Source organism: Neofelis nebulosa, chromosome X (assembly GCF_028018385.1).
Source record: "Neofelis nebulosa isolate mNeoNeb1 chromosome X, mNeoNeb1.pri, whole genome shotgun sequence".
NCBI lineage: Eukaryota > Metazoa > Chordata > Mammalia > Carnivora > Felidae > Neofelis > Neofelis nebulosa.
The window spans coordinates 127,125,977-127,137,146 of NC_080800.1; the positions used below are offsets into that span (position 1 = coordinate 127,125,977).

Here is an 11,170-nt window from a genome sequence, read left to right on the forward strand (position 1 = left end):
TGTTCAAGGGAGTTGGTGGGTTTCCTGTTCCCCAGAGGGTAGAGCCCTCTCTCCTGGGCAAGGGTACAGGAATGCCAGTTGGGGAGCTGCTCTGCTTTCTGCCTGTGTCACATCTCAGCCACCGCAGAGACTGTCAGCGGCAGGAACCCTGGAGACAAAGTGTGTCTGCTAAGGCTGTGGGAGCAGGTTGGCTAAGCCTCAGGGACGTGTCCCTCCCCACAAGGACAACGCTACCCGACTCCCCACTTAATGCACTTTATTCCACTGGGGCCACTAATTTATTGAGAGGTCATCTGGAAGGTGGGCCCCCGACAAAACATGGGAGCCGCCATCTGCCGCGACAGGGCTGGTGATCAGGTGACTCTGGTGCCCTGGCCGGCTCGGCTCCGACGAGGCCCCTTCCCGAAGAGCGCGACGCAGGAGGCAGCCAGGGGTGGCTCATCTGAAGGAATCACCCTGGAAACAGGATCAGCCCCAAGAGCAGCAAGCGGCTCTGGGATGGAGAGGTTCTGGAAGATGCCCCGACCCACTGCGGAGCTGCTACCAGACCTGGCGCAGCAAGGGGCGAGCACCCGGGGCCCTTGTGACCACGGGTGCTTGGGAATCAGGCGGGGCTGACCCGGGGAAGCAGCTTTACAAAGAGACCCCCACCGCTGGTCACACCTGGTCCCGTCACCGCTTCGGAGCCCCGAGGTGTTGGGGCAAGACAGCGCTCCCGGCTGGGCGTGGGGTCAGGCCTCAGCCTCACGCCAGCGCCGCCACCGCCTTCTCCTGGCCAGGCACACGCAGCCCCCCTCAGCCCGGTCCCTGTGCTCGGCCGGCTAGCTGGCCGTCGTCCTCCTGGGGATGCAGCCTTCCATCTCCAGGGCCTCGGGCCAGCCTTCGTACTTATTGGTGTGCTTACTGTTCTTCACGTGCTGTGGGGTTTGGGGAGCAGGGGGTCAAGGCCTCAGCCCTAAGGCACAAGGGACAGACAGGGCTTGCAGTCCCCGTGTGCTGCTGTCAACCGACTGTGCACTCTCGGGGCACAACCCCCTCTGTCCCAATACACCTTGATTTTCTCATCTACCGAATGGGTGGAGTAGAAGAAGCCAGCTTCTCTGCACGTACGTGTGTGTGTGGCACACGTGAATACTCCCGCTCTCACCTGGCCCACAGGGGCTGCTGGAAATTTCAGGAAGAAAAAGGCCAGAGGGAGCATTTGTGCTCGGAGTGCTGAATTGCTCTTTTGAGGCACCCAGAGCCTTCCAGAAAGCACTGGAGCAGCCTATTTGCCTTGTCCTGCTGTGGGGGGCAGGGCGGGGGGGCCCCGTGGCTTCACCAAAGAGGAGGATGGCACCTGAGGCCTCCCAGCCCCGCACGTGGGGCTTGACATGTGTGGGTCTGGGGGGGTCAGTCAGTCAGAGGACAGCAGGGGCTGGGGGGAGAAGGCCAGTGCAGTGTGAATCGGGGATCGGGGTTGCAGAAGCACGGGACAGGACTGAGCATCTTGAAGATGTTTGCGAGAAAGGTCTCTTAGTTGTGAGCCTTGCCATTACGAAAGCTTTGCATTTAAGGACCCTGTAGGGTGAAATCCATATAGGACAGGGAAGGTCAAAGTTATACTGCCCCTCCCTGTGCACCTGGTGAGGGGTCTGGGGTACCTTGGCTAGGGGTGCTGGGGCAGAATCCAGGGAAGCCTGCAGGGTGAACAGAAGGGGCAGGCACACTGTTCTGCGGTGCAAGGCTCTCCACCCGTACCTGCTCAAAGGGGCTCTTGTTCTGCACGCCCTTGGCCCCCACAAACACCCAGCTGTCCCGGAAGGCCAGGTCCTTCACATTCTTGCTGCCCAGATCACTGAAAAGCTTCCTGGTCTCCTCGTTCATCCTGCCGCACAGAAGGAAGACATATAAGCAGTCGCTGTGGAAGGGTGAAGCTGAGGCCGGCCTCGGCAATCACTTACTTGGTGGCTGGGTCGTCGTACGATGCCACAAACACCAGGGTACCTTCATGCAGTGGCCGAATAAACTTCAGCAGATCGTTGACATCTGGGGTGTCAGGTCACATGAAACACGAAGCATCGGGCACCACTGAGTAACCCTCCCCCACCAACCCTTGGTCTCCAAACAAGGAAACTAAAGCAGGGATCAGGCCAGGGACACACCCACCAAGGTCCCCAAGTGAAAGGGACAAACTGGTACAAGAAGCCAGGGCCATGCCCATGACCGTACATCTGTTCCTCTCCCTGCCCTTTCCAAACCCAAGGAAGCGCTCAAGAAGCCACGGCAAATAGAGAACGGTGCTTCAGGGGAGAGACACCCAGTCATTCTGCCCCACGACGAGCAGGAGGCCATGACCGCCACTCACCTCCTGCCCACATGTCAAAGGCCCGGGCTTCGATGAGCTCACCGCTGACCCCTGGGTTGACAGGGAGGGAAGAGTCCTGCTGGGCGAGCCACCAGGGCAAGGCCACCGTACCATCCCGGCCACCCTAGATCGGGCTAAGGACACGGCAGCGGCCACTGGGCGCAGCCCTTCTGGAAGCTTTGCAAACATCCTGCACATTCATGCCCACCATGCCCCTTGTTCAGAAAGCTGCGGCCCATCCAGGGGCTCCCTAGGAAGCACCCTCTAACTTCCTGGAAACTTCTGGTTCTTTACTGCTTTTGTTTATTGGGTCACTTCTTCTGTGGAAACTTCAGTGTGCACGGACCCTCTTCTGGGACTCTCTGTGGATTTCCAGAAGTGGGGCGGAGGGAGGAGAGGGCCAAGGCGAACACCCAGATGCCTCCTCATGGGGAGGGTGTGGGGAAGGAGGGTGGCACATCATGGCATGGATCTGCTTCTCTGGTCTGAACTCTGACCCCACATCACAGGGACTCACCGTTCACCAGGGCGATGTTCAGTCCACGGCCCACGTTGTCCTTGACACTGCTCATGAGCCTAGCGGGGGGAGGGGGGGAGCAGAGTCCTCATATGTCCCTCACAGATCTAGCCTTCAGGCTCCCACCCCCCTCACCGCAAGGAGCTCACATCTTATCTTCGAGGCAGATCTTTGGTCCGATGACATTGGCGGCCCCGCTGACCATGCGGAAGGCCAGGTGCTCCTCAGGACATGGCTGGGGCAGGCCGCATTTGTACTTCCTGGCTCGTGGCTCTGGGCAGGTACAGCAGGGGTGACCCATGGGCCTGGCCCTGGGGTCACCTGAGATCTGAGAGGGGGAGGTCAGGACCAGCCCACAGGTAGGAATGAGTGGCCACAGAGCAGGGGACCAATGGGGTGGGGGGGGGGACATGGCTCAGGCCAAGGCCAGGGACACTTCCACAGACACTCTGCATCCTGCTGGCGCTGGCCTCAGCGCAAGGTGACAGGGACCTCGGGGAGGCTTTTCTGCCACTGGTGGGAGAAGATAAAAGAGATAGGAGGGCTGGCCTTCGCTTGGCCCCGCCATGGAGAGAGCACAGGTGGGGAAGGAAGGGGCAGCTGGGAGGGCGACTGAAGGAAAGTGGTGACAAAAAAAAAAGAGCGCCTGAACCCCACGGCAGAGGTGGGAGGACGGGAGGAGGGCGGCCGGCCTCTGTTACAGGTTCAACTGTGCCCCGCAAATGACGCGTTCAAGTCCTACCTCCCAGCACCTTCGAATACCAGCCGATTTGAAAATAGGCTCATTGAAGAAGTAATTTGTTAAAATGAGGTCATCCTGGAGTAGGGTGGCCCTAAATTCAATGACAAGTGTCCTTTTAAGGGACAGACAAGACAGAGACGGAAAAGGAGGCCCTGTGCAGACGGAGGCAGAGCCCGGAGGGACGTGCCCACAGCTCAAGGTGCACCTGCGGCCCCCACAGGCTGGAAGAGGCAGGAGGGAGCCTCCCCTGGAGCCTGCAGACTTCAGCCTTCCGGCTTCCTGAACGCGGGGGAGAAGCCGCGTCTGAGGAGAAGAAACATCTCAGTGTACGTGGCGCGTGCTCCTTTGTTACAGCCAGGAAACATCTGACAGCAGGAGGTGGGCGCCGCTCCAACAAATCCCCCAAAAGGTGGAAAGGGCTTTGGAACGGGGCAATGAAGGGAGGCTGTAGAATTTTGGGGCGCAGCTAGAAAAGGCCTTGATTGCCTTGTGGGACTGTTGGTAGAAATATGGATGGAAGAGGGCAGAGCTGGTTTGAGAGCGGGGAGAACACATACATCATCATGACCATGTTGTCATCGGCAACATGAATGTTAAAGGCGCTTCTGTGGGGCACCCGGGTGGCTCAATCAGTGAAGTGTCTGAGTTTGGCTCAGGTCGTGATCTCACGGCTCGTGAGTTCGAGCGCCACCGCGTTAGGCTCTGTGCTGACAGCTCAGAGCCTGGAGCCTGCTTTGTTTTCTGCGTCTCCCTCTCTCTCTGCTCCTCCCCCACTTGTGCTCTGCCTGTCTCCCTGTGTGTGTCTCTATCTCTCTCTCAAAAAGAAACATCAAAAAAAATTAAAAAGGCGCTTCTGGTGAGGTCTCCGATGGAAACCGGGAACATGTTATTGGATCCTGGAGGTAAGGTTCATAAAGTGGCAAAGAACTTATAAACACTGAACTGGGATACTTAGTTGAGGAGGTTTCCAAACACAGTATTGAGGGCTCGGCCTGGTTTCTCCTTGGTGCTCACAGCAAAACGTGTGAGAGCAGGCTCTGTGCTGGGATGAGCATTTACTACGGAGCCAGAGGGTGCGACATGTCAGTAGAAGCCAGGAACAGAAATGGCCTTATCCACGAGAGATCTGGAGGGCCCTCTCATCCCCTCGCTTAGAGTCTCGTAAATCGCACAAGAGACCAACAATGTTTTTTGAGAATTTTATACCAGCAGAAAGAGTGCTGTTCTGGGCTGAAAGGGACAGAAAAGGGACAGAAGGAAGCATGGCTCTGAGGGCAGAGCGGTGGCTACCGAGGCCAGAGATGGGCCAGGCCCAGAGGGTAGGACCGCACCCTCTATTCCAGAGGGTGCCCCTCACCCCCCGTTCAGTTACATCCAGAGCACAGAGCATTGGGCCCTAGAGGATTCTTCTCAGGCCTTGAATCCTCATGGCATTTGCCCTACTGGGACTGGTGACTGGTTTATTCCTTCCAGTTCCTCCCTCTTGCAGTGGGGACATCTATCCTATGCTTGTCTTACCAGTAACTGGATTTCTAGGTTCACAGCATGCAAGCAGCTCCAGTGGGCTGTGATGGCCAGTTTGGGGAGGGATGAAGGGAGAACAGAGAGCCTGCAGGCCTTAAGGCAGGTAGCAGTATCGGAGAAGTAGTATGAAGGCTGGGCACAGGAAAGGAGCAGGGAGGTGACGGGAGCCTTACCTGCAGTTGCTGAGTTCTCTGGGCCTGTGGATACAGAGAGTTGTTGGTGTCAGGGTGGAGGCCTCCAGGGCCCCGTAGCAGAGCCTCCTGGCCTGATACCGTGAAGTCAAGGTAGAGGATTGATCAGGCTCAGGGGCCAGGGGCTAAGCCAGATTCAAGCCCCCTGCTCCGGGAAGAAAGTAAATTGCAATTGTAAATGGTACTTGGGTGAATCGTCAGCAATAACAAGGTGTAGAGTCCTGTCACCATCTCAGAGCCCAGCGTATGGCCTGCAGGGAGCAGCCAGGGTGTCGTCCCCAACGTTCAGCGGAAGCCTCCCTGCCCCTCTCTCAGACACTAGTGACTCCAACTGGGCACAGAATTCTAAATACATGGATTGGAGTTCCCAAATGAAACAACTGGGTGGTAGAGGGAAGAATGTGTTGGATGTCAGGAGGCCGACTGGGGTTAGCTAGAGGTGGCCCACCAGGGAGACACAAAACCCAGGCGACACCCACCTCACCCAGAGCCAGGGTGGCCACCCTGGGGACCTCCACAGACAATCAAGAGTCCCACACTCACTGGAGAAGAGTTGCTGGATACGAGGAAAGCCACTGCCAGGCCCACCTAGGAGAATGCTGACCACGATCCAGGTGAGGCCCACGGTGACAATCAGGGCCACGATGCGGAGGGGGCCTGGAGGCAGGACAGACACAGGAAGGCCACCTCAGTTGCCAGTGAGCTCCCGAATGACCCTAGGGCCTCTCAGGACTGGATCTCCATGCCCCCTTGGGAAGAAGAAGGTGGGGACCTGTTGCCACCCGGCAGGCCTGGGACAGGAACTTGAGATCGTGGCAGGTAGATGGAGGAAACAGAGCCCCAGGCTGGGAGCTGGGTTCTCTGTGGAGCCCTGTAACTTTTGGCCTCTGAGGTTACCAGTGTATTCCTGTGCCATCCATCATGTCCTATTTCTCCTGTCATGATGGAGGAGGGGGTCCCTACTCAATTTGAAGACCTGTTCCTTCACCTGCCGGGAGCTGGACCCTGAGGTCTCCTACTTGCGCAGATTTCTTGTCATAGTCCCCATTCGCTCTATCTTGCTCTTTCTCATGTACCTTCAACATCTCCATTGTAAGAAGTCACCGAAGCGAAGGGGCTCCTTCAGAATCACAGCCCCATCCAGCCACTGGCCTCTCTCTCCCCTCCCTTCATCTTCCCAGTTAGCATGTCCAAAGGCATCTGCACTGCCTCTTTCTGCATGTCACCTTACACTGTGTCCCCACCTACTCCAGCCTGGCCTTGTCTACATCACCCCATCAAGGCAGCTTGTTGTCAAGGCCACCTATGACCTTCCTGATGTTAGCTCCCTGAGTCGCTTGTGGGTCCCCATGCTGGAAATATTTGTCCACTGGCTTCTCACACAGCACATTCTAACCCCATCTGGACGCTCGTCAGCCTCGTTACTCAAATGATCTTCATCTATTTTCCACTGAAAAGCTCCATGTGCCCCTGTTTCCCTACATACAGTCTACTCTCCTATACGCGCCCTCATCAAGTCCCGGCCCTGAATTAACCGCCTCCTTTCTTGATGCAGCCCTGACTGATCTTGAGGCCGTAACTTCGCATCCAGTCCGTCACCGGCCAGTTGTCACGAGGATAGATTTACAACGCTGCAACCCTAGAAGGTCTGAAGGGGCAATTCTTGAGTTCCTCTGAAGCCACGCCTCCTCGGTAGCACACCCCGCCCCCTCGAGCTAGCCGCCATGCTCCGCGAAGCCTCTAGCACAACTCATTTTCTCAGACAGCGGCCACAGCGGCCAGTTTTCCGAGTTGGGACAAATCGACTATCCTAATCCTCCTTTCACAGTTCTTGAAGTTCTGGGAGGTGAAAGGATTTGCTTAAGGTCATAGAATGACACTTTGTGTAGGGTTCTCCGTTTCCAAAACCACACTCAGTGGTCCATCAGGGCACCTCCAGACACCGATCTCTGGACACCTGGGTCGCCAGGGCGATCCCCTTTCCAACTCCTTTGCAATCACTCTGGACGCCACCCACCTGCCAACCTCATGTCCACTTCTCCCGCGGGGTTGGGGTCGTCGGCAGGTGCAGTGTTTGGGGACCCTGCACTCTGGGGGCAACAAAGCACAAGCGTGAGCCTGTGCTTGGTCCTCGCTGCTGGGTGGACGCGACCGGTGCACCGGCTTGTTCGTCCAACCACCTGGCCAGGCTCCTCGGGCACGCGCAGAAAGGACCTGTCGGGACAAGAAGGTCCTCAGGAACCCGTCGGCTCACGGCCGTGCCCACGGGAGCCCCTGGAGCCGGGAAGTAAAGCTGGTTCGCCCGGACGGAGGCCTCCTCCCATGGGAGGCCCCGTGCTCAGGTCGCCCTTCCCAGGCTGGGGACGGACGACGCCGGTTAGCTGGTGGAGACTTGCCTGGCCCGTGGGGCGATGCAAGCTGGGTTGTGGGCAGCCTTGTCAGGCCGGTCGCCCGGCTCCGCTCGCGAGGGGAGACGAGGGAGATGCGCAGCTCGGTCCGACAGGCCCGGCAATGGCGGCCCGGGGGCGGGGCCACAGCCCGCCGGTACCGCCCCCGCCGCGGGGCTGGCAGAGGAGAGGAGGCGGTGGAGTCCCCGCCCCCGGGCTCAACGCATCCCCGCCCACAGGCCCGCCTCCACCACCCGCTCTGGCCGCCGGGTGGGAGGGGCCCGCACCCGCCCGGCCTCGGAAGGCGCTCCGGCGGGGTCCCCAGGCCTCCAAATGGGAGGAGCCGTGTGGTCGCGCTCCTGATCCACGCGTGCTTCGCCGTACAAACCTGCCCCCAGACTCCTCTAAGGCGGTACGAGCCGGCCTTCCTAGGCTTCGAGGGCTGGGGTTGCACTCCTGCCCTGCAGTCGGATTTCTGAAGCCTCGAATGAAGCGGATGTATCTGGGGTCTTAATTAGAAATTCTTTCAAAATTGGTATGTGTCTCTTTTAGAAACCAGGAGGTATAGAACAGTCCACCGGGGAAAATACCGGAACGTGACGAGCCAGAGACCACCAAGCTCAGCCTTCTGATGCCTTTCCTCACAGTCGGCTTTCTAGATGGAAGCACGTTCACGTGGTCTCTCACCTCGCTCTGATACTGGAAAACTCGGGTCCGCTCCCCTCAGCGCCTTCAGGAAGGCGTCTTTGCCACCGCGCAGGGCACCCCAATCACCTCCTGCACTGGGAGAGCTGGACTCGCTGTCAGGGGGACCCATTTTTCTTTCTGGACGACAGCACCTGGGTGGCATGAGAGGGCGGTGGTAGGGGGGGACACCTGTGCCCCCTGACCCAATGACCCCACGACGAAGCCTTCATGAGGAAAGAATCCAAAATACAGACAAAGCCTGTAGAGCTAGGCAGTGACAGTTCTGGTTACAACCCAGTACCGTCTACACTGGTGTACGCAACACACAAGATCAAAGTAATCGGTTTTAGGCCCTGGCTGCTGCAGGCACGGGTATTTTTTTTTTTTTTCTTTTTCACGGAATTTGGTATCAGACATAATGCTGACCATCTGTCAAACACCAGTGCTCTCCTCAGTGCTCTTTCCTGCAATGCTTGTAGCCGTGGTGCCCAGGACGGAGCTCCTGGGCTGCCAGCCAGACGTGGGGCATCTGCCAGACTGGTAGTTCAGAGAGGCCACTGTTTACATCTTGCTCAGAGCACGCATTTTGGAACGCTTGCTTTAATGAGTCCCCCTGAGGGTCCTGAGGCACACCCACCATCCCCACGGGCACCATATAAGTCATGGGCCAGAAGCCTGGCATTCTGTTTCAGGTCTTCGGGGCCTTGTGGGACAGCCTTGCACAACTCCCTTGTTTTCTTGGGGACTCTTTTTCAATCCGGACATACGGAGGATTAGGCCCTCATGTTGCCGCCCCAGCACAGGCAGCCAGCGTGAAGGAGCAGAAAATGACTCCTGTGGGCCCTCTTACCTGTGCCCCAGCATAGTTCCCACAGCTGAGGCGCCAGTTGACTGTTGTTCCTTGAGTCCCCTTGCCTCTGCCTCAGCGTAGGCAACCTGGAGTGGACGTGCCAGCTGGTATCCTCAACTGCTCTCTCTGCTTCTTGCCACGTAGAAACTGGCCACGGAGCTGTCAGTCAACGGTCCGCCTCCCAACCTGCGGGTTTCTACCCCACAGTAGACCCCCTCACCCGGGCCTTGTGGCCTCTAGATTGGGCAACCAGATCTCAGGTGGCAGTTGAATGCCCTCACCTCTGCCACAGTGCGGGACTCCAGAGCTGAAGGGACAATTGGCTTCCCCCCACCCAGTCCTTCAGACCTCTGTGTTTAATAACCCACAGCTAAAGTGACACTTGAATGACCTCAACGGTCCCTCATTCTCCTTTCCAGCACATGGATACAGACATGGGCTTTCGTTCAAATGCTGTTGTCACCTGGGGCCACAGCACTGAGGAGGCACCGGAGTGCCTTCCGGCAGGGTTCACATCTCTGCCTGTGTAGCTCTCATTTCGGACGTGCTACTTGTGGATCGTGTCGGGTTCTCACGTTCTGCCTCAGGGTAGGGACCCAGACCTGAGGTAACCGCTCAGTGCCCACACCTGCTCCTCACCCGAGCATAGGTACGAAGAGCTGAAAGGTGGCTCTCCACACCTGGCCTCCAAGCCTTGCCCTAGAGTACGATCAACTTAAATGGTAGTTGAATGTTGGAACTCGGACCCAGGACTTAGGGCCCCAGAGCTCAGGACTGTTGGTCGGCCTCACACAGGTGCTCCCATCCTGTCCCAGTGTAGACATTCAGCGCCAGTTGAAAGCACTTATACCCCAGCACCAATGTTGCTACCCAGAGTGGAAGTGACCGCTTAATGTCCTTACCCGGGATCTCATGCCTCGTCCCCACTGCAGGCTCCTAGGGCTGAGAGGACAGTCGACTGTCCTCATCAGGGCCCTCACCGCTTTGTTCCACAGAGGCACCCAGAGGTCAGGCGACAGTTGAATGTCACCAGCAGGGCCCTTATGTCTGCCCCAGTGTAGCACCTACATCTGAAATGTCAGCTGACTGCCGTCACCTGGGCCCATGTGCCTGTCGCAGGAGAGACACTCAGACCACGATGAGATTGGGATGCCCCAACACTCCTCCCTCCGTGCTCACACATGGTCATCATGTGCTGTTGGCCCTGGAGCTGTGTCCCTCTTCTACTTCGGCCTCCTGCTGCTGCCCCTGTGTGGATTCCCCCCAGGAGCACCCTCCCTGGTCATGCCATGCCAGCACGGTCCCCAGGGGACCTGGGGACCCAGGAGGACTAACTGTCGACAGAATCCAGCTCTGCTGGGTTCCTCAGTCTATGAATGCCTGTGGGGCACTGCGAAGGACTCTGAACTTGAAGATCCCTGACAGGTCAGGAAGGACTCCCGCACCCTCAGTTACTTGACTCCTCCCCATGACCAAGGGCTTGAAATTATCCTCATATCCATATTTTGAGGATTTGAGGTTTGCAGGATGGGCCAGGGCAGCAGCAGACTTAGATGGCTCTTCCCCTGGAGTAGGCAGGACAGTACCCCCTGGGGGGAAGGCAAGGCCGCATCTTCAGGGAGGGACCCATTCTGCCCCATTCCGGGGCCCAGCCCTCTCCTGTCATTTCAGCTCATCCTCCCATCACTGTGGCTGCACCACAGCCAAGGACAAAGACTCTCTGTAGCCATGTGGGAGCCAAAGTGTTACAGGAGAGCCCGTGAGTTCCCAGGCTGGCCCCCACTGACGCCTGGGGAAGCCTTTGCCACTGCCCCTTCTCCAGGAGGCCACAGGCACTAGAAATAAGGGTGAACGCCACTGCCCTCTGGCTGAAGCCTGGCCTACAATCCTGTTCACATGGAGTCTTCAGCTTCTCTGCATGGACC

General features: G+C 58.0%; 1 protein-coding gene across 4 annotated transcripts; it reads right to left on the reverse strand.

The window, feature by feature from the left end:
• Nucleotides 1–239: 239 nt before the first annotated feature.
• On the reverse strand, nt 240–7,832 carry FAM3A (FAM3 metabolism regulating signaling molecule A). 4 transcript variants are annotated; one of them, XM_058714098.1, is made up of 10 exons: nt 7,718–7,832; nt 7,339–7,411; nt 5,865–5,978; nt 5,304–5,327; nt 3,014–3,137; nt 2,865–2,923; nt 2,348–2,398; nt 1,944–2,028; nt 1,741–1,867; nt 240–917 (listed from the first exon to the last, which is right to left on the reverse strand). In XM_058714098.1, exons 2-10 carry the CDS (start codon nt 7,349–7,351, stop codon nt 822–824), a joined length of 693 nt encoding a protein of 230 aa, XP_058570081.1. In that variant the 5' UTR covers nt 7,352–7,411; nt 7,718–7,832; the 3' UTR covers nt 240–821. The 4 variants fall into 4 exon arrangements, with proteins under 4 accessions (XP_058570081.1, XP_058570080.1, XP_058570082.1 ...); XM_058714097.1 differs by lacking the exon at nt 7,718–7,832 and having other exon boundaries at nt 7,339–7,562; XM_058714099.1 differs by lacking the exons at nt 2,348–2,398; nt 7,718–7,832 and having other exon boundaries at nt 7,339–7,567.
• Between the last annotated feature and the right edge of the window lie 3,338 nt (nt 7,833–11,170).

Excerpts from the sequence above, each read along its gene's own strand:
- FAM3A (XM_058714098.1), bottom strand. Across the intron at positions 2,924-3,013 it reads ATCTGCCTCGAAGATAAGAT|GCTCATGAGCAGTGTCAAGG; the intron begins GTGAGCTCCTTG and ends TCCCCCCGCTAG. Across the intron at positions 1,868-1,943 it reads TACGACGACCCAGCCACCAA|GATGAACGAGGAGACCAGGA; the intron begins GTAAGTGATTGC and ends TCTGTGCGGCAG.